The sequence below is a fragment of the Mastigoproctus giganteus genome, chromosome 8 (genome assembly GCF_048544385.1).
Source record: "Mastigoproctus giganteus isolate SK-2022 chromosome 8, ASM4854438v1, whole genome shotgun sequence".
Taxonomy (NCBI): domain Eukaryota; kingdom Metazoa; phylum Arthropoda; class Arachnida; order Uropygi; family Thelyphonidae; genus Mastigoproctus; species Mastigoproctus giganteus.
This window is the reverse complement of record NC_143582.1, coordinates 202,054,106-202,078,372: the sequence shown is the minus strand read 5'-3', so window position 1 is coordinate 202,078,372 and position 24,267 is coordinate 202,054,106. Positions and strand designations below refer to the sequence as shown.

The 24,267-nt window shown below is 35.9% G+C and overlaps 1 protein-coding gene across 1 annotated transcript in view; it reads left to right on the top strand.

Annotated features, from left to right (window-relative positions):
• The window catches only part of LOC150082193 (transmembrane protein 184B-like), a 162,644-nt gene that overhangs the window by 37,946 nt on the left and 100,431 nt on the right, over positions 1-24,267 (top strand). The window contains exon 2 of the mRNA XM_090379161.1: positions 9,447-9,665. Within this exon, the coding sequence (XP_090235287.1) occupies positions 9,450-9,665 (216 nt within the window). The 5' untranslated portion in view covers positions 9,447-9,449. The remainder of the gene's footprint in view (positions 1-9,446; positions 9,666-24,267) is intronic.

Sequence of the window (24,267 nt, the reverse complement as noted above, 5' to 3'; positions counted from 1 at the left end):
CTTTTCCATATAATTTGTCAAAACAAATTATATGGAAAAGTTTTTTGTATTTTTGTGTCATTGACTTTTTGTATCATCATCATGAGACTACAACCAAGAAAGTGATGGATAACAAGTGAAATACTCATCCTGATTGTAGAAAGAAACAAAACCAGAAAGAAGAATACAGCCAAAGGACAAGAACAGTACAGAACACTAAGAAATAAAGCGACTGAGGAATGCAGAAGGGCAAAGTGTATGGGTGAAATATGCAAGGAAGTTGAATATAATTTAAACAGTGGAAAAACTGACACAGCATGCAAGATGATTGCTACATAAAAACTGAAAGGACAGAATTCATGGGATACCTGATTCCTGGGCAACGCTATGCTGTCACCCCTCTCACTAGTGGACAGACCCACCGCTAGGCGGGTGTATAGGTTCACTGCATTCACGTAGACGGTAATTCAGTGTCAGTATGGATAAACGTTGTGAGTTTATTATATGGTGCAAGGAACTCTGAGGCTTATGCTGCATCAGCCAAAAAATTCCCGAGTTACCCTGAGAGAGAGAGAAGTAGAAAGGAATCGCCAAGAAAGAGAAGAATGATAATATCCAGCTCAGGACCTTGGGTGTGCCAAGCCCATACTCACCGGATGTGGGCCCCAGGGGTGATTTAACAGACTTTGAAAAAGGGATGATAGTGGGTGCCCAATGCATTGGTCACTCTATCACGGAGGTGGTACAGAAATTGCACTACGCCTGCTCGACAGTATCAAGAGTGTATTTGGGAATATGCCATTTCCAGAATAACATCTCATTGTGGACAGTGCTGTGGGCAGAGAAAGTTGGTGGATGAGCGTGGCCGTCAATGGCTGCCTCGCATTGTTTCAGCCAACTGGAGAGTGACAGTGGCACAAATCGCCGCTGACATCACAGAGGACTGCCGACTTCAATGCTAGAAATGTCTCCACCAAGGCCATCAGGCGATCATTAGCCACAATAGGTTATGGGAGCTGCCAACCCACCAGAGTCCCATTGCAAACACCATGGTGCAGGACTGTGCACCTCAACTGGGCGAAAGAACATTGGCACTAGACCTTGGATGATTGGTGATGGGTCTCCAGGTCTGATAAGTCCCATTTCCAGTTATTTTGAGCAAATGGGAGAGTGCATATCTGGCAGAAACCGCACAACGCTATGAACCCGTCATGTCAACAAGGAACTGTTCAGGCAGGTGGACGGTTGGTAATGATCTGGGGCTTGTTCATCTGGCACATGTTGGGACCTCTGGTACATCTAGATGCATCTCTGAGCGGTCCAGGTTGTGTCCATCCTTGCAGACCATCTGCATCCCTTCATGGTCATTGTGCACCCACAGGGCAGTGGACTCTTCCAGCAGGACAATGCGCCTCCCCACAGAGCCGTGGTGACTAGAACATGGTTCAAAGAGCATTCCACAGATTTTACCACCATGGAATGGCTTCTCCGTTCACCGGACATGATTCCTGTGGGATGCTGTGGAAAGGTCTGTTCGAGCTTTGGATTCTCCACCCAGGAATTCGATGGAATTATTGACAGCAGTGCCACAAGCGTGGATGGAAATACCTGTGGAACTCTTTCGCGAACTAGTGCACTCAATGCCTCGCTGTGTGACTGCCCTTATCTGGGCGAAATGTGGGCTTACCCATTACTAGGTAGGTATCCCATGATTTCTGTCCACTAAGTGCACTTGAGACCCTAAAAGCAAAAGCACGGCAGTAAGAGGTAAAGATGGAAAGAGTATCTGAAGACCTCTATGATGGGAGCCAAATAAGTGAGGAAGCCTTGGAGGCTGAACATGAAGTAAAAGAGGATTGTTTGGTGCCTGACCTACTAGAATTAGAATTGCTAAAAAAAAAAAAAAGCAGGAGACAAAACAAGGAAAGAAATGTTCAATATCACAAAAGCAGTCTGTGAAGAAGGAAAAGATGTGGATGACTTTTTTCAAAGCCAGACAGTGACATTGCCAAAAAGAGGAAATGTGACAGTGTAAAGCCACGTATCCAAAATACTTTTGAACATAATAAAACACAGAAGTAAACCAAAAACTGAATAGTTTTTAAATGAAGATCAGTTTGGTTTTTGAAATAGAAGAGGGACATGAGAAGCCATCCTAATGCTATGCCCAATTGTAGATTGAAGAATAATCATAAATAAAACTACACATAGCTTGATCTAGAAAAAGCATTTGAATGTTCTTTGGGAGAAGCTTTTCAGAGTCATGAAGAAGGCCCAGATTGATTGGAGAGATTGACAAGCCATGAAAAAATTATATGAAAATCAAATGACAAAGATTGAATTTCAAAATTATGAACTAATAGCCAAGATAAGAAAAGAAGTTAGGCAGGAGTGTGCATTATCACCATTAGTATTTTTAACTTGTACATGAAGGATGCTCTAGAGAAAGTGAAGTGTAAAACCAAAGGAATAAACATAGGAAGAGTACATGTGCAATTCATCCATTTTGCAGATGATATAGCAGCACTAGCAGAAAATGAAGAAGAGTTGAAAATCACAATAGAAGTAATGGAAGAAGTTTTCTTAGAATACAGGTTCAAAATTAATACAAAAAAGACAAAAATAATGGTTGCCGGAAAAGCAAGTCAAAGCAAAACAGACATGATAGAAATAGATAACAAGTAAATTGAACAAGTAAGTTCATTTGCATATCTTGGAATACAGTAAAGCATAATTTAAAATTATATTAAATTATAAATGAATAACCCCTAATTTCACGTTGAAAGATGAAAGGAATATGCTTTCTTTATCTCTATGTGAAGGCAGTTGTGTTTAGTGTTTTGACTTAATAACAGAATTTGTGTAATACAAAAATAAATAAATTATCACGCTTTTGTCATGGTTTTTCAATTAATGTACTAATCCTTGAAGACTTCATTCAGTAAGGTTAAGGTAAATCAACTTCATTAGGATGAATTTTGTTTTTTCTTCTGTGGTGATGACATTCATTAGTGGAACCACAAGTAGTGACTTTGGGTTTCACTGTACTTTGATGCAATAGATAAAAGTGAAGGCTATATTTAACAAATATTTGTATTTTTTTAATGCTGAAATCTTCCATTTGCTTTGCTGCCTTGCAACGTTTTGCCAATACTAAAACTAAAATTTATCATATTTTTATATAAATATGAAATCAAAATTATTTGATAAATTTTGTCTGCTAATAGATATTAGTGTATTGCAAAAATGTTTCATGTTTCTGTGTGTGTTTTTTTAAATTCAGCAGGTAAGTTGAATTAAATCCTGTTACATTTATTTGGATATTTGAGTAGAACATTTTGAAGCAGATTTAAATGGCATACTATATCAGTCTCAGTGAAAATGTAAATATGTAATTGTTTAAAGGCTTCATCTGTAATTTAAATGGCATCATAATCTACCATAATGATGATTACTGTTATAGCAGGTTTTTTTTTTTTTTTTAGTCTGTTGAAGCCATTACAGTTGTGACTCTTAAGAGTAGCTTCCTGCCTTGTTATTTCTCTAAGAATCTTGTTCAGGAATTTAAGGTTTTTTTATAGAAACCAAATTGTTATATTTTAAGTTATAACATTGTGTAACCTAAAAATAAGTTTTAGGTTACACAATGTTATAACTTAAAATATGTTTTCATAGCTTTGGAAAAATTAGAATTACTATTTTTAGTAATAAGTGATTAACATATAAAAACAACTCAGAAAGCAAGCATATGAGCTTATGCAGCATCAGCCAAAAAAAAAAAAAAATCACAACATTCCCCCCGAATGCCTGTCCAGTTCCTCCTTAAATTTATTCAACCTATCAACTTCTACAATGGCAGATGGAAGTTTGTTCCAACAATTAACCACCCGCTGGCTAAAGGCAAATTTCCGCACATCTATTCTACATCTGTCCTTTCTTAATTTGAATTTATGCCCCCTTGGGTTCGTAATCTGAACAAGTGGAAGGATCCCATCAGAATTCAGCGTGCTCAACCCATTCAAGGCCTTATACACCTCAATCAGATAAAAGTGCAGGTGCCTAGTCTCCAGCCACTGCAATTTGCAGACTTAAGTCTCTCTTGGTAAGAGGATCCCTTCATTCCCCTCACCAGTCTTGTTGCCCTTCTCTGTACACGCTCAAGTAAATCTACATCCTTCCTAAAATGAGGCCTCCAGACCTGTACTCAGTACTCTAGGCGTGTCCTGACCATTGCCTTATACAGAGGGACAATCACCTCCTTTTCCTTGCTATCAAAATTCCTATATATCATTGACAAAACCCCATGACCTGCCATGGCAGCCTGTCTGCATTGCTCAGAAAACTTCATATCTGACTGCACAATTACTCCCAGGTCTTTTTCATTTTCTACCACCTTAAGTGTAGTACCACACAGTTGGTACGTTTCTCTGGGGTTACTTCTACCCATATGCAGTACTTTGCATTTGTCAAGGTTAAACTTCAGTTGCCACTTCTTAGCCCATCTGCCCAAATTATCTAGATCCTGTTGCAGTAGCACCCTGTCATTACTGTCATTAACAACCCTGCCAACCTTTGTATCATCTGCAAACTTTGACATTAAGCCTGATATACCTTCATCAATATCATTGATAAATATACAAACCAACAGTGGACCCAACACCGAACCCTGTGGGACTCCACTAATAACATTAGTCCACGAAGAGCAGCACCCATTGATTACCACCCTCTGTCTTCTCCCACTTAACCATCCATTTATCCATTGTAGCAACTTACCCTTAATACCATTCTGCTCCAATTTGTACAATAGTCTTCCATGCGCAACAGTGTCAAAAGCTTTCCTGAAATCCAAATATATGATATCAAAATTATTTTTGCATCCAGTTCCTTTGTAACCACATCATTTTACTTTAGTTCCACATCACAATCAAACATGAGTCAAAGTGCAGGGGTGTATGTGTGTAAATAACCATGAGTATTATTTCATTGCTGAGCATGAATATTATATGAGATACTTTATGCATATTCCTAACCACAGGTCTTCTTCTCTTGAATAACTACAAGGGCTTGTTTTACATTTATAAATTTACAATAAGCTATGGACAGTCACATTGTGCTTTAGAAACTCTTTTATTCTTAAGTAACAAAAAAAATAAATAAATAAAAATAATCTGCTTCAGTTTTTATCGTGCATTTTCAAAGTTGTTAGTTTGCTTAAGGTCAGTGTTAAGCAACTGAGCCCGTGGGTAGCAATATACAAAGTAAATCAAAAGTAACTTCGTGCATTTGTGTGCCTTATAATTTTTTTTATGTTTACATTATGGTAATCAGCCTTTTGCTAGCTGTGCTGTAATGTGACTAGTATAACTGTGTAGCTTCTCCAAGTCATTCACTTCATTTAGTAGTTGGAGGATCAGCATGTCTTTAATAACCACAAAAAAGTCCAATAGGCTGAGTCCAGCAAGAGAGCAGAAGTACAATGAGTGAGCTGGTTAAGGAGTGGCTGTTGTTCTTTTTGTGAAGAACTTTTCATACACTTTGAAATTTGCAGCACGAAACACTGAGACTGTCTGGACATGCTCCAAAACCATGTTGGATTTTTCACTTCCCACATTCTCATTGCTTGGGTTCACCCTGTCTATGACACAGGAAGTGCACACACAATGTCTGATCTTGTTGTCAGCCATAATAGCTTGTACCACCTGCATCAGGCGCCTCCGTAGCCAGGTGGGAAGGAGCAGCAGTGCGTAGCACACGCTTCTTGATTAGACCGGGGTTCGAGCCCGTCACCACCAAATACGGAGGATGCGGAAAGGTCAGGGAATGACCACCGCATATCTCGGAGCAATATGGCCTTAGTTGCTAATGCTCCTAAAAACCAAATAACAAATAACAAACCACCTGCATCTTGTATGGTTTGTAGAAGAAATTGATCATTCATTCATAAAATATTCTCTCTACCATAACTATTCATAATTTCAATAGTTAAAAATATAAAAAAAAAAATTAAATGTTCACGATGTAAATGATTGCATCACCATTTTTACATCTGCGATATTTAGTATTTTATAGCACAGTTATATATTAAAGCTTCATATTAATTCTTTTCTATTAATCAAACAATCCTATACCAATTACAAAAATAAAATATAATTTTCATATTAAATGGTAATTTTTTAATTATATTTTTATTTTTTAACCTAAGTAGTTGGGCAGGCCAGTTTTCACATATCATTGCCGAATTTTTCTTGATGATTTTTTTTTTTTATATATATAACAGTGAAGCTTACAAGTATAATTAATTATAATCATAACTGCAGCAGCTGAGTTAAAAATAATATAAATAAAACATTTATAAAATCTCACTGAAGTTCAAATTTAGTAACTTATAATAACACTTAAATTGTTATATTTTTAGCATGCTAGTATCTAAGGTATATTGCACTGTGCCTGTTATGTGTTGACAGACTGATTTGTATGTTGTACAGGCTGAAAATCCTGGAATTATCTAACCATCTTGCTCTTTCAGGAAAGAGAAATCTTACTCTTTCCTGAAATTATCTAACTATCTAACAGTATTGGTAAGTGGAATGAAGAGGTCCTCTTACCAAGAAAGGCTTAAGGGGGGGGGCATAAATTTATATTGAGGAAAGACAGTTGTAGAATAGATGTGCAGAAATTTGCCTGTAGCCAGCAGATGGTTTGTTCCAACAATTAATTGCTGGAACAAACTTCCACCTGTTAATGAAGTTGATAGCTTAAATAAGTTCAAGGAGAAGCTGGACAAACTTTTAGAGTGAGTGGATGTGTGAAATTTGTTTTTTTTTTTTTTTTTTTTTTGGCGCTGATGCTATATAAGCTCATACGCTTGTTTTTTTGCATCACATGCCTCTATTACTATGTTTCTGATGGAAGAGGCTTTTAAGAAGAAATACTCTGAGATTCAAATTCCTCATCAAATGAGTGATAATTGGCAAAAACATTGTACTGGTGTGGAAGATGTGGTGTCAGAATTTTTTTTTTTTTTTTTTTTTTTTTGGCAAAATACATTATGCATTAATATACACACGTGTTAATATCTTAATCATAAAATAATTTTAAGAATAAGATTTTTTTTAATGTGTGTGTGTGTGTGCTTTTTAATCCAAAGAGGTGCTTTTATTTATCACAGAATTCTATTTATAGAAAATCATAATGTGGCTGTGGATAGAGCTTTTTGTATTGATGTTTCCTCTGCTTAGTACCACCTCTATGCATTATAAAAATAAGTTCTGTTAATTAAAAATCAAATTATTATTTGCTTTTGATTTCATTTTTTTATCACACAGCTCCAAACTTTAGAAAATTATAATACAGTTGCAAATAGAGATTTTTAAAAAAAATTTTTTTTTTTTTTTTTTTTTTTTTTCAGTTATATTTTTTATTTCTAAACCAAAATGGTTGCTTTTGGCTAACACAGCACTCCCTTTAAAATGATCATTCTAAATTAAAATCAAATAATATACAGAAGTATTTCATAATTTCTCTGTAACTATAAAGTGAACTGTTTCTGAGAAACTTGTGAAACTCCTCTATAAATATCAAAGAGAATTACAAAACAGTATGTATTAGAGAAATTGAACTGTGCTTTGCTAAATAGTAATTTGGAAACTGACACTAAGCTTAATTACAGAAAAGTTACATTACACACTAGTGTGTGTTTGAGTGAAATGCATTCCTGAGAGTTTCAGGTTTTTTTTTTTTTTTTTTTCAAATTAGATATTTTTAAATACATTTTGCTACTATTGCAACATCCCTCAAAGTAGGTTCCTGAAATATACAATTATACCTCAGGGTATAATTGTATATTTCATCTTGTATCTGGATATCCTAACTCTTGTATAATTGGATCCTCCTCTCCCCTATGAACTGCTTTATATTGGTGGGGTAAAATACTCCTCAGGTGAATACTGCCAGGTTAATCCTGTTATATCTGTTTTATTAGTGGAGTCCACCAGGGTACGGTGTTGGGTCCATTGTTGTTTTCTGTATTTATTAATGATATTGATGATGGTATATCAGGCTTAATGTCCAAGTTTGCAGACGATACGAAGGTCAGCAGGGTTGTTAATGACACTAATGACAGTACACTGCTGCAACAGGATCTAGAAAAGTTGATTAGGTGGGCTGAGTTGGCAACTGAAGTTTAACATTGACAAATATAAAGTACTGCATATGGGAAGTAGTAACCCCAGAGGAACATATCAACTGTGTGGTACTACACTCAGAGTAGTGGAGAATGAAAAGGACCTGGGGGTAATGGTGCAGTCAGATATGAAGTTTTCTGAGCAGTGCAAAAAGGCTGCAAGAGTATATAGTATATACAGGAATTTTTCTAGCAGGGATAAGGAGGTGATTATTCCCTTGTATAAGGCAATGGTCAGGCCACACCTTGAGTACTGTATACAGGTCTGGAGGCCTCATTTTAAGAAGGATGTAGAGCTACTGGAATGAATACAGAGAAGGGCAACAAGATTAGTGAATGGAACAAAGGGCTGCTCTTATGAAGAAAGGCTTAAGTTTTGCAAATTACGGTGTCTGGAGACTAGGCATCTGCAAGGTGAACTGATTGAGGTGTATAAAGCCTTGAATGGTTTGAGCATGCTCAGTGTTGATGGGATTCTTCCTCTTGCTCAGAATAATCGCCTGAGAGGGCATAAATTCAAATTGAGGAAATACAGTTATAGGTAGATGTGCGGAAGTTTGCGTTTAGCTAGCGGGTGGTTGATTGCTGGAACAAACTTCCATCTGTCGTAGAAGTTGATAGCTTTAATAGATTCAAGGCAGAAATAGACAAACATTTGGAATGAGTGGGTGGGTGAAATGAGAAGGATGTGGTTTTTTTTTTTTTTTTTTTTGGCTGATGCTATATAAGCTTGCTTTCTTGCATCATGTGCCTTTGCTAATGATAACATTCATTGAATCTCTTCTTGGTTATCCTAACTCTTGTATCAGTGTTGCTTACACCCCTTGTAATTACTTTTACAGCTACGATTTTTTTTTTTTTTTTTTTTTTACTTAATTCTTGTCTGTATTATCTTTATAGTGTATCTACCAGATACGAATGCTTGAAGCCAATTAGTTTTCTCTGCAGATTTATTGGAATAGGTGACTTTAATTTTTAGTTACTTGGGTACTGCTTTAAATTCATAATAATTTAATACCTTTTTATAATATGTAATGCCTTTTCCCTATTTAATACATTTTCTGTTTCTTTCCTGTACACTTTTATCACAAACTAGCATCTCTGTTCCTGGCAATTCTGACACCTTTTATTGTAATTTTTAGTTCATAATATCAGCAATTGTATTTTAATTTTGACCATTACAGAAATCAATTTTTCTTTCATTTCTTCTTATCAGTACTAAAATTTAGTGTTCATTTATGTTATAGGTTAATTTATATTAAATATCTTTAATTGTGATTTTTAGAGCATGCAGTCAAATGCTTCACAAGAAATGGCAATTCTTGCCAGAAAACAGCTAATGACAACTTTTACTAAAGCTAGCACACAGGATGCATTTGTCGTGGACAACTCTAGCCATTCTGCTGGCATACCAATGGAAATACCCATTTTTCTACAAACTGTTAAAGCACAAGCTATTTCAGGAGCTTTTGTGTGGACAGCACTTATTATTACATGTCATCAGGTAAGTTTTTGTAATAAGTTTAATAGGGTGTATTTCAGTAATAGTTACTGGTAGTATATATTTTATGTATTTGTTTGTGGGGGGGGGGGGTTAATGAGTTATTTCAACTGTATACACAGGATTTATTTTCTTCTTATTGCTGTGATGTTCTTATATTTCTATATGAATAGCTTTCATATAATAAATAAAGGGCATAACATTTATCTTTAAAAAATATCAAGGATATGAGAGTGTGCGAATTCTGAAAATATTTTAAGGAGTGTTTTCAAAATATATTAAAAGGTACATGAAAGAGAAGGGTTGACTACCACTGGTCTGTTTTGCAGACATTGTATAATCTTGTGTTTGTTCATATCATTTTATTCTTACAGATTTCTTAAACCAAAATGGAATGGAATACAGTAAGACAGTTTCTGAAACTGTGTTCTGTGGAACACTAGTGTTCCACGAAAAATCGTAATTAATAATTAAAAAGAAATAAAATAAATAAATTTTGCATATTTGTAGTGTACACCACTTTTGTATCACTATAATATTTAACATAATTTTTTGTTCGGTTATTAATATGCTGACATAGACTAATAATAAAATAGACTGCGAAACACTCTATTTTCATGGGGTTTGCATAGAGAAGTATGCGTAGAAGTAATGACATCTACGAAAAAGTAGCAATCCTTTGTGAATCTGGTGATCTAGTATGCCATTTGTATGCGATTTAGCCCGCAGTACTTGGGTTGAAGGAGAGGAGGAAACAAACCGATATCATAACTAAACTCACTTCCTTGTATAAATTTTTTTTTTTTTTTTATAATTATTAGTATTTCGAAATATTATTATTAAAATATGTGACCATGAATTTGTGGTTTAAAAAAAGGAACTTTTAAAACGAGAAGCAAAGTACTTCTAGTAGTGAAACTGTGGTCGATGAAAATGAACACAATATTGTCACACTTCAAAGTGAGGATGAACAATCGCAGCCTTTTGTTCCCCAAAAATCTGAAGTGAAAAAACAGGAACCAACTAATAAAAGACCAAAACAAAAGTATAATGACAGTAATTTGAATTTTAGCTTTACATGTGTTGGAAATAAAGATGTTCCTGATGCACAGTGCGTCTTATGTAATAAAATATTAGCAATATTTCTTTAGCTCCTGATAAACTTGTTTCGTAACTGTTCCATGAATATGTTGCGAGATGAAAAGTGTTCCATGACTAAAAACATTTGGGAAACGCTACAGTAAGATATAAAACTTCCTGCTGGTTCATTGGCAATACAGGAAGGATGCTGTGAATTTCCCAGCCAACTTCTGCACTCAACTTTTTAGGGGAGGGGAAAGAGGGATGCTTTCACTGTTTCATTGATCGTTTGTTTGAGTCGAAGTGGTGCACTGGTGTTTTGCCCATAGTGATATATAGTCTCCAAAACTTGAGTGTCATTAGCTTCAAAATGATGCACAATCTCATGACAGTACCTCACTCTTTCTCACTTCTGATCTGCATTCAGTGCTTTAGAGACCCACCTTAAAGAATCCTTTTTCATTCCTACAACATTCACCCCAATATCATGAGCTTGCTAATGAGAGATGTTGAATGTTGTCTCATTGTGCTTTAATGTTATTCTGCAGTCTTGTCTGATCAGGTCATGAATGAATTCACGTTTGCAGATGTTGACACTGTAACAGGCCTCCCATCAGGGTGCATTTCCAACACTGTTTCATCCACTCTTAAATTCTCAAACCAAGTTTTTGACTGTGGCATATGAAGGACAAGATTCCCCTAATTTTTGCTGCATGACTATGCTTTTCTTTCAGTGACATTCCCTTCAAATGGTAATCAGTGACTGCATGGCACTTTTTCTCTCTCTAAATGGTCACCATCTACACTCACCTTCCACACTTTGCCTTCTGTAAAGGAGAAGCATATAGTTGGCAATACATGATTTCACTGAAATTTTCTGTGAACACAAAAGAAGAGTTACAGCACAAATTGGCAAAATTTTCCTTCATGAAAACCTTAGCAATATGGTAATATCTTAATCCTAAAACTTTTTTTTTTTAATCTAAGCAGGTGCTTTTATTTGTCACAGAACTCTATTTTTAGAAAATTATAGTGTGACTGTGAATAGACCTTTTTGTATTGAAAAAATAAGTTATGCTAATCATAATCATAATGCAAATTATTATTTGCTTTATGAATAATTATTTAGAGTTTACTTAGTTACTAATTAGCTTGTTTGCAAAATAGAAAACTTAAATAAAAGGAAAATTAGTAAAAAAAAAGTTCAAAATTAGGCATATCAGACCATTTAAGTAGGTTGTTAATTTATAGGTGATATTCTCTGGAGTAACTAAATTTAGCTCTAAAATTACAGTGAAAGCCTATGTTTTTAGTAATGGTTTGCATTCTTATATATTCCTTAACTGCGCAGCTTCTCAGGGTCACATCCAAGCTGATTGTATATGCTGAGAATGTTAGTAAGAAACTTGATTATGTATATTGATCTTAATGGCACCAGTAGATAATAATTTACATTATTTTTTGTTTTTGGGATAGTTTGCAGATGTTATTGAGTATATCAGCGAGAGAGAGAGAGAGAGAGAGAGAGAGAGAGAGAGAGAGAGAGAGAGAGAGAGAGAGAGAGAGAGAGAGAGAGATGGTGTTGAGAAGTGACCTCGAGATAGTGAAAATAGAATTTTCACTGTCTTGAGGTCACTTCTTTTGTTTCTGTTTACGGTACCAGATCTAGTACTCCATTTCAAGGAGGTTTTTTGATAAGTTGCAGGAATGGAGGACCTGACTCGAAAGCCACAGAGCAGTATTTGTGTGGAGCACATGGGATATACTGAACTCTGAGGCTAGAGGTGTGTATCCCTGTCGTTTCTTGTCTTATAGTTCACATCACAGGCATACATTTTTCTATTGGTATTTTTAAAATGGTAGTGGAGAGTAACACATTTATCACAACAAGTCTATGATCAAAGTGATAAAATGACATTGTTAATTTTTGCACATCCTGTCCATCATTCAAATTTAATGTCGAATTTCTTTATGGTAAATTTTTATATTCCTCTTCATTAGTTGGCCTGATTTTCTGGGATTAATCTCAAGACCAGTACTTTCAAGGTATTTTTCAAACTGGAAATATAGTTAGCTTAGTAGAGGCATGTGATGCAAAAAAACAAGTTTATACAGCATCAGCAAAAAAAAATAAAAAAGCCTTCCCATTTCACCCATCCATCAACTCCAAAAGTTTGTCCAGTTCTTCCTTGAATTTATTTAAATTATCAACTTCCACAACAACAGAAATTTGGTCCAGCAATCAACCACCCACTGACTAAAGGCAAATTTTTGTACGTCTATTGTACAACTGTCTTTCCTCAATTTATGCCCCTTCTAGTGCATAATCTGAGCAAGAGGAAGAATTCCATTGGCATTGAGCTTGCTCAAACCATTCAAGGACTTATACACCTTGCAGATTCCTAGTCACCTGACAATTAAATCTGCAGAATTTAAGCCTTTCTTGGTAAGAGCAACACTTTGTCCACTCACCAATTTTGTTGCCCTTCTCTATACTTGTTCGAGCAGCTCTACGTCCTTCCTAAAATGAGGCCTCCAAACCGGTATGAGGTACTCAAGATGTGGCCTGACCATTGCCTTATACAAAGAGATAATCACCTCCTTATCCCTGCTAGCAAAATTCCTATATATCATTGACAAGAGCCCATGAGCTGCTCTGGCAGCCTGTCTGTGCTCTGAAAAAACTTCATATATGACTGCACAATTACCCCCAGGTCTTTTTCATTTTCCACTACCTTCAGTGTTATACCACACAGTTGGTATGTTATTCTGGAGTTACTGCTACCCATACGCAGTACTTTACATTTGTCAATGTCATACTTCAGTTGCCACCTCTCAGCCCATCAACCCAACTTTTCTATATCTTGTTGCAGTAGTGTATTGTCATTAACAACCCTGCCAACCTCCCTATTGTCTGCAAACTTGGACATTATGTGCTTTATATACCTTCATCAGTATTGTTGATAAATATAGAAAACAACAATGGGACCAACACCGAATGCTGGAGACTCCACTAATAACATTAGTCCACGAAGAGCAGTGACCATTCATTACCATTCTCTGTCTTCTCCCACTCAACCATCTCTTTGTCCATAGCAACAACTTTCTTTTAATGCCATATTGCTCCAATGGGTACAGCAGTCTTCCATGTGCAACAGTATGAAAAGCTTTTCTTGAAATCCAAGTATATGATACCAAAATAATTTTTTGCTTGCAGTTCCTTTTTGACCACATTGTAGTATCCAATCAAATTGTGATCAGACAAGACTTCCCCTTAACAAACACATGCTGTGTTTGAACTATAACTGCAGTCTTGTCTATTCAGTCTGCAATGCTTCTTTAACCAGTGACTCCATTATTTTCCCCAGAACAGAAGTTGACCTAACAGATCTGTAATTACTTGTGCCACCCTTCGATCTCCCTTTGTTATTTGCACCTCTCCAGTCCATGGTGATCTCCCCTGATTCTAACGATGCCCTCATAATCATGGTTAAAGGCCTGCTTACTCCCTTTTCTGCCTAATTTAATATAACTGGATAGATCCCATCCGCCTCATGTGCCTTTCTTATGTTTAACCTAAATAATTTCTACTCCTCCTTGCTCTCAGTTATTACAAAATAATTTAGCTCCCTGTTAGAGTTTGATAGACTTCTGGCATTCCCCTCCCTAAATAACTCCTCATGTGTGAATGTAGATGCAAAATGCTCATTGTTTGTCAGCTACCTATGCAGGATCAACAGTGAAACCATCAATATCAAGTGGACTAATCTGATTCATCCCCTTTTTCTAGAGTTTACATAAGTAAAAGTCTTTGCTCTTTTTCTTTACATCCTTTGCCAAAGATTTCTCGTAATCTGCCCTCACTTGCCTAACCTCCTTTGTGAATTGATTACAGACTAGCTTATATCTACCATAGGCTTCTGTATTGCCCGATAATTTGGATACATCCCATGCATTTTTCTTCTCTGCCATGAGTCTCATTAGTTCATCTGACATCCATTAAGACATCCATCATCTGACATCCTTGAACAGTATTTCAAGGATGTCAGATGATGAAAAGCCTGGTAGCTTCCAAGATCACTTCCTTGACTGCTTCCCATTTAGAATCTGTTTTTGATAACATCATCAGTAGGTCCCACTCTATAGAATTTAAAAATTGCCTGATACCACTATAGGCACCTTTATTACTATACCCTTCCCTTTTCCCCTGATAGTAGTTACATCTTTAAGTAAATCCCACATCAGTACACTGTGATCACTGCTGTCTAGTGGTTCCTTTATCTGTAAATTCTTAATGCACAAACAATCACTGCTGATAATGAGATCTAAAGTATTATGCCCTCTAGTTGCCTCTCAAATGTCCTGCTGCTGTAGAAAACAACCATCTAATAAATCCATAAAAGCCTTGCTAGTGTAACAGTGATCAATCTACAAGTTCCAGTCAATATCTGGGAAGTTGAAAATCCCCCAATATAAGACATTCTGATTTACTGGCCTGCTCTTTTTCTCTGTATAGTTGTTCATTGTACTCATCAGAGTCATTAGGCCTATAACACACTCCTACGCTCGTTTTTGCTTTCCCAGTGATTGTTGCACCAAATTGACTCAACATCCAGTTAGCCATTGCTGTCCACCAATGTTAACTGGATGCACTACCTTAGACTTTGTGTTTCTCAACTAACAGCATAACCCCTCCTCCCTTTCTGTACACATTGTACTCCCCAAATTCCAATTCTGCATTCCTTATATCTGTCTGACACCACATCTCTGATATAGGCCTAAACCTTGAACAGTATCCTTTAGTTGGTATAAAAAGCTTAGTACACTTTCCATTTAGAATTTGCAGTTGTTAGCATCATCAGTCGGTCCAACTAAAAGGAATTTATCTTTCTAAGGCTATTATAGTCCCTTTCACAAAACTGAAATCTCTTTTCTTTACCAGTGTCAGCAGTTACTCACATCAGACAAGAAATTAAAATGATTTGTGGTATTTAGGGCTGATAACAGATTGAAAACATGTATCTTCTCAGCTTGTTTGCTTACAGAACTGGAGTATAAGGTCAACCCAGTTTTTCTGTTTACAGTTATACCAGCTGTGATTAAGAAGCAAGGGTTTCCACCATGAAAGATGGAACACAGAAAAGATGTTAGTGAGTTAGCCACAAAGGACATTCTGTTAAAGAAGTAACTGAATTTTCTGTTTGTTTTTTAGAAAGAACAGTAAAACAAGTTTTTAAGGAACGCTATGTGAGTTGAAATCAACCAGAAATAAGTGGCAGAATTGTAGTCGAAAGCTTGTGTTAAGTAATTGTGATCAGCAATGAATGTAGAGTCTTGTAAATGAAAAATGATTTCAAACAAGACAAGACAAGAACTGCTGCTGTAAACAGTTAACTGAACACCTCATCAGCTGATTTCTAAGAGAACATTGTAAAGAGAATTGCAAAACATGTATATCTGGATTATGTCCCCAAAAAAGGTCAATGTGAACAGCTGGCCATAAAAAAGCATAAAAAGCTAGATTATTGATGATTATTAGACTGTGATATTGTCCAACAAATTCAAATTTTGCCTATACTCTAATGATGCCAGGCACTGAGTTTGCAGAGAATCAATTACGCATTTCATTGACTATGTGCAAGCTAGTGGTGGATCAGTGATGCTTTGGGGTGTTTTAAACTAATATGAACTGAATTCCCTACTTGAAATACGAGTCAGGATGAATCAGGCTGGCTATACAAATATTCCGGATCAGATTATGCTTTTGCTGAACATTTTAGGGGACATGATTTTTGATACTCCTGTATTCAGGGTGACCACTGTTCAGTTCACAGTGCCTCTGCTGTTTTAAATTGGCACAAGGGAATGGTAGGCCATTTACACTGGCCATCAAGTAACAGATTTCAGTCCTGCATAGAATGTATGGGACTGTCTCAAATGAATTACAGGCTCAGTTGTTAGAATGGCCTAATATCTATATAAAATATTTAAGGGGTCTAGTTAAACCAACGAGAATTCAAAGTGATTTAGGCCAAGGGAGGCTTACATAGATGACTAATTTTTTGTCTGGTGTTTGCATATCTTTAAGTAAACCCCACATCAATACACTATGATCACTACCACCTAGCAGTTCCTTTACCTGAAGATTCATAATGCATAAATAAGAGTCACTACTGATAATCGGAACAAGAATATTTCCTTCTCTTATTGTCTCTCTAACATGGTGGTGAAAAAAACAGTCATTCAGTAAATCCACGAAAATTCTGCTACTGGTGCAGCCAATCCACAAGTTCGGTTAGTATCTGGAAAGTTAAAATTCCCTATTATAAGACATTCTGATTTACTAGCCCCACTGTATTTGTCCATATAGTTGTTAATTAAGCTTGTTACAGTCATTTGACCTCTAATATACTATAATAACTCTCATTTTTGTTAAGAAGATTCAAGGGAAAGGCAACAACAAACTGATTCAGTATTACACGGTTGTGGGCATCCCTGTCAGCTAGTAGTCCATATTAACTGGGTGCCACTGCTTTAGAATCTGGACGTCTTAACCAAGAGCATAACTATCCTTATCCTGTCCACTTTCTCCTTTCTGTACACAGTGTACTCACCATATTGAAATTCTGCATTCCCAATGTCTAAATGGCGCCACGTTTCTGATATCCCTGCAATGTTAAGTCATCAAATGTGTACATTTTATGACTTAACCAATACTTCAAACCTGAAAAATGTATTGCTATTCTCCTACCATGTGTACAATCAAGTATATATGCATGCCTCTTTTTACTTCAGAAATGCATACCTTCAGAAATATGCTTTAGAAAAATATCACACAGAGGCATTCAAAATTTATTCTTATAACTGAAGATGTGATTCTAATAAATGATAAAAGTGTAGTGTATTTTATGGATTTGAATCGGTTCTTTGGAATTTGATTTTCTAATGCGACTGATTCTAATAACCAGTGATCACTATAACCGATGCTTACTGTACTACAAGCACCATTGCCTCACTCACTATCAACGACATCAGCACTTCTGAAAATGGTTGTCAGTGAGATAGGAGCGGTTTCAGCTCTTTTGTTGTCCCGATGATGACCACCGGGTATCTGGAAACGTCACCTATTGTCTCATTTAGTGAAATTTGGTGCTTGTAATAGATTATAAATACTTAAAGCTAATTTTGAAAATTATTCAAATGGTATAAGAGGTTTTTTTGTATTATATTCATAATCTCATAGATCATCATAAAACATCCTTCCTAAATTATATTAATATTGCAGAACTTTTGTTAACTCTCATGTTATCACCCTGGATGTTGAACACTCCTATTTCCCTTATGTGGGCTAACATGTTTAGGTACACAGATTTTTATTTATTTTATTTTTTTTATAAATAATTTTAGAAACACTAATTTCAAAAAGAAAGAAAAAAAAAGAGATACTAGGCACCTGCGAGGTGATCTGATTGAGGTGTATAAGGCCTTGAATGGTTTGAATAGGCTCAGTGCTGACGGGATACTTCCACTTGCTCTGACTAAGAACCTGAGGGGGCATAGATTCAAATTGAGGAAAGACAGTTGTAGATTAGATGTGTGGAAGTTTGCCTTTAGCCAACGGGTGGTTGATTGCTGGAACAGACTTCCTTCTGTTGTTGTGGAAGTTGATAGCTTAAATTACAATTTTCTGAAAATGGAGTTCCGTTTTTAAAAATTAAAACAAAAATAAATAATTGTTCTTTTTTTTTAACATTGTTTTTCTTAAAAACTACTTCATTTTTGAAAGAAGGAAAAAAACACTCCTGAGGGCATTTTCAAATCTTTTGTTTTGTCGGGAACCCACTTATTACATGCAATTTTGAATAACTCTGTATATTTGTGGAATTTGTTGTTAAATCTGTGATTCTGCTATGTAAATCTAATCTCGCCTCTGTGATATACATACAGGATAAATTCCTTATCTGCTTTGATATATATGATAGTTTGAAACTAGCAAACTAATATTTATTTCATTTTATAGCTTTAGAGTTGATTGATTGAAGATTTCAATAAAAACCTTTATTTGCTACTGCATTAAATTTTTTGAAAATGGAGGTAGCAATTACCACAAACAATCAGTTTGTGGTAATTGCTACATCAGCTGAGAAATAATAACGATTTAGCCATAATTATGAAAGCTTCATGGGACTCGAGGGAGGTCCCCATGGACTGGAGATGTGCAAATGTGTTCCCAATTCACAAAGGGGATCAAAAGGTGACACGGGTAATTACAGACTTGTTAGTGTAACTTCTGCTCCGGGGAAAATAATGGAGTGACTGGTTAAGGAAGATGCAGGATCATCTAGACAAGACTGTGGTTATAGTTCAGAAACAGCATGGGTTTGTTAAGGGGAAGTCTTGTCTGACAAATTTCATTGGATACTATGATGTGGTTACAAAGGAACTGGCTGCAAAGAATAATTTTGACATCATATACTTGGATTTTAGGAAAGCTTTTGATACTGTGGCACATAGAAGACTACTGTACAAATTGTAGCAGTATGGCATTAAGGCCAAGTTGCTACAATGGATAAAAGAAATGTTGAGTGCGAGAAGACAGTGGTAATCAATGGACACTGCTCTTCATGGATTAATGTTATTAGTGGAGTCCCCCAAGGTTCGGTATTTATCAATGATTCAGTGAAGATATATCAGGGTTAATGGAGAAGTTTGCAGATGATACGAAGGTTGCAGGGTTGTTAATGACAGTAATGATAGTACACTACTGCAGCAGGATCTGGAAAAGTCGAGTAGATGGGCTGAGAGATGGCAACTGAAGTTTAACATTGACAAATGTAAAGTACTGCATATGAGTAGCAGTAACCCCAGAGTAATGTATTAACTGGGTGGTACTACACTCAGGGTAGTGGAGAATGAAAAGGACCTGGGGGTAATGGTGCAGTCAGATATGTTTTCTGAGCAGTGCAAAAAGGCTGCAAGAGTAGCTCATGATGTCTTGTCAATGATATACAGGAATTTTGCTAGCAGGGATAAGGGGGTGATTGTCCCATTGTATAAGGCAGTGGTCAGGCCACATCTTGAGCACTGTATACAGGTCTAGAGGCCTCATTTTAGGAAAATGTAGAGCTGCTGGAATGAATGCTATTGAGCTTGGAAAGTTATCTTGCCACAATTGGGCTGCATCTGAGCCCTTCCAAATCAGCCCAACTGCCGATAACCAAGAAGAGGGTCAAAAATGATATCCAAATCTTTGTTCGTGGGGAGCCAGTGCAAAAAGTGACCTCCCATACTGACCTTGACCTCACCTGGGATGTTGGGCTCACATTTCAGCCTCACTTTGTAAGGATGAGGCAGAAGACGTACACGGCTCTTTGGGCAGTGCGTCAAGAGCTTGTTGGTGTGCATCAGCCAGCGCTGCTTGTTCGGCACATCCTGAGGTGTATTACGCCGATTCTTCTCTATGCTTCAGAAATTTGGTCATCTGCTCCTGCCTCATATCTTCAGAAGTATCTCAGTTTAGAGTACTGGTTGCTTAAATGGATGAACAGGGTGGTAGGCCACCTCCTAACTATCTCCAGATCGATCCTACAGGCAAATCTGGGCACCACTCCCTGGAGACATATCATCATGACAAAAAATGCCCTCACGCTTGCACAGCTTATAACGAGGCGAATTGATGCTCCATCGGTATCCACATTAATATCTGGCCCGAAGAGGGGAGCTCCCCGACTCCTGTCTCCCTCTGCATCTTACGCTGTCAAGCATTGATTCCCTGAGGAACATGTTTCCAGCCAAGTCTTCAGATCTTCAATAAAATTAGGATCCATCCTGATAGGTTCTGTGAAGACAAGCTCTACAGGAAGGATATCCTCAAGAACTGCTACCAGATAATGAATCTATGATACTCACCTGCTCCTGGACATGACTGACTGTGTTTTTTTTTTTTTTTTAAACTTGCCTATTTGTATCTGACAAAGACTTTTTGGCTTCGTGCAATCATATATTTTGTATATTTAAACCTGTAAAAGTCTCAGGTCGAGCACGCATGTACTTTTGTTTATTGTACATTGTGTTCCTTGCACCTTAGTCTGTAAATATATAGAGCCATCCCGGGGTGACCCAAGGTTTCTTGGGAAATAAACTGATTTTAATAATAATAATACAGAGAAGGGCAATGAGATTGGTTGGTGTTACCAAGAAAGACTGAAGTTCTACAAATTGCATCTTCTGGAGACTTGCAAGGTGATCTAATTGAGGTGTATAAGGCCTTGTATGGATTGAGCAAGTTCAATGCTAATGGGATTCTTCCTCTGCCCAGATTACTCACCTGAGGGAACATAAATGCAAATTGAGGAAAGACAATTGTAGAATAGATGTGCGTAAATTCACCTTTAGCCAGCGGGTGTTTGATAGATGGAACAAACTTCCATCTGTTGCAGTGGAGGTCAGCAACTTAAATAAGTTCAAGGCAGAACTGGACAAGTTTGGAGTGAATAGATGGGTGAAATGGGAAGGGTTTTTTTTTTTTTTTTTTTTTGGCTGATGCTATATAAGCTTGCTTTCTTGCAAGATATTTTATTTTTACAATTTATATAGTGCTATTAAACATTAAAATATATATTAATGAAAAACTTTATATATACATGGCTATGTTGTAATTTGCTAAAAATTAGTTACATAGAAAGGTGGATGTAATGAAACATTTTTTATTTTAAACTTTACTACATTTGTGAAGTATATATATATATATATATATATATATATACTAAATAGATACGTTATAGTGTAAAGTTAATATCTTTAAAGTTTGAAAATCCATATAGCCATAGTCCTGCCATATCTCCAGTATACATGAAAACCAAAATATAAATCATATTAAGTAAATTAATAAAATAATAAGCCCAACACAGGAAAATTATTTTGCAAGGAACTTTGTCGAGGGCTAAACCCTTACAAAATAACCAACCCATGCTAGACTGAGCCATCGGTTTCTGTTATCATCTGCCTGTATACTAAAGCCAAAATAATATAATAGTGGAAATGTGGAATAATTTAGTATAACATTAACGTAAGATTTGAGACAAATGTAAGTCTAGAATGCCAAAACAACAAGTGTCGTACCGTAATACATAACAACAATTTATAAATGATACAGGCTGGATGATATTTAGCCCGACCGATCGCTACCACATTATAAGCACAACTGAGTAATTATTAAAATTTTTTCTGAACACAATTTAGCATAAAATTTTGCAGAAAATAGCTAATAAAGCTAACCGAAGGAGAACGGAAAAATGTATAGTAGAGCAATAGTACCTCACTCCCCCTCGAATTACTCTAATAGTTCGCGAGGTATGAAAAATAAGGCAAGAGGAAAGCTAAAAGCAAAAAGAAAGAAAAGGTCAATTTATCGATAGTACATCGGATATTAACCGGGAGCGTAACTTCCCGACCCTAAAAGTAGGGATCCTGGTTAGGTAGTAAAGGCCTGTAAAAATATATCAATCGAATAAAAAGAAAAAGAAGAAAAAGAAAAAGGAAAAAACGGAATGGCTAATTCCTAATAAAGTTTACTTTAAGTATGACATAAATAATGTCAGATAAAGTCAAATTGTCAGTAATGCTAAGAGAACGAAAGACGGAACCTGTCAGATAAGGTCGAATTGTCAGTAATGCTTAGAGAACAAAAGAGGGGACATGGTAAAAACCCCGTAAGGAATCTACCAAGCATACTTTACCGTAGCCCAAGGCGGGAAAAACAAAACGCCTGCAGCAACCTCACTAGACTTATATAACTACAAAGCGTCATGCGCCACCTAAGATTTGTCAAGAATTAGCCGGTGTTTTTTGGATGAACAAAAGCATAATAGCGCCCTCTATAATAGAGAAAACAAAACCAATAATACTCAGATGTAGAAGAGAAATCCTAGTATAATATAGAATTCATTCCTACTGTAAAGAACCCATATAGGTACCACTTTTCTAAGGCGTAAGCTATATATAGCGAGTTCAAAACAGCAGTCCCTAGTATGTACATGTATATACAAAGGCTAATTAGTACACCACTCGCTATATCTATACCCTATATTAAAAAACAATAATGATTACATTAAGACCACGGCAATATCCAAAATGTATATAACAGTTTAATAAACTGCCTGCCTAATATTTTCGATAATTTCCAACTGGTTTAAATTATCGTGGTACTTTTTTAGTGCTATGGATAAAGCAGTACTCATATGTTTCAAAATGAAATTATATGGGAAACCGTTATCCAATAATTTATGCTATATATTTTTACAGGCCTTTACTACCTAACCAGGATCCCTACTTTTAGGGTCGGGAAGTTACGCTCCCGGTTAATATCCGATGTACTATCGATAAATTGACCTTTTCTTTCTTTTTGCTTTTAGCTTTCCTCTTGCCTTATTTTTCATACCTCGCGAACTATTAGAGTAATTCGAGGGGGAGTGAGGTACTATTGCTCTACTATACATTTTTCCGTTCTCCTTCGGTTAGCTTTATTAGCTATTATCTGCAAAATTTTCTGCAAAATTTTATGCTAAATTGTGTTCAGCAAAAATTTTAATAATTACTCAGTTGTGCTTATAATGTGGTAGCGATCGGTCGGGCTAAATATCATCCAGCCTGTATCATTTATAAATTGTTGTTATGTATTACGGTACGACACTTGTTGTTTTGGCATTCTAGACTTACATTTGTCTCAAATCTTACGTTAATGTTATACTAAATTATTCCACATTTCCACTATTATATTATTTTGGCTTTAGTATACAGGCAGATGATAACAGAAACCGATGGCTCAGTCTAGCATGGGTTGGTTATTTTGTAAGGGTTTAGCCCTCGACAAAGTTCCTTGCAAAATAATTTTCCTGTGTTGGGCTTATTATTTTATTATTTTATTAATTTACTTAATATGATTTATATTTTGGTTTTCATGTATACTGGAGATATGGCAGGACTATGGCTATATGGATTTTCAAACTTTAAAGATATTAACTTTACACTATAACGTATCTATTTAGTATATACATAACGTCCGATGTAATGTTCGATCGTTTGATGGCATTAATTGGGTGTTCTATATATTACACTTTAACTATAATTTTACATCTTTACAACCTAAACTCAGTAATATTATGGATGCTTTATATATATATATATATACTTCACAAATGTAGTAAAGTTTTTTTTTTTTTTTTTTTATTTATTGAGTAAAGCAGCCCCTAGCCAAAAAAAAAATCTGGCAAATCTGCCATACATATAGAAATAGTTTTGATAATAGAGAGCTATTAAGTGCTCGATAATTCCTATATTCTATTATATTATGAAAAAACAGGGATTACCTTTATTTTAGATATAGGAAGCTTCCTATATCTAAAATAAAGGTAATCCCTGTTGTTTCATAATATAGAAATAGTATAGTACAGTATACAATTATTAACAGTACAAATTTCATATTCACATTGCAAATCAACTGTACTGTGCAATGGTCATCCCCTCA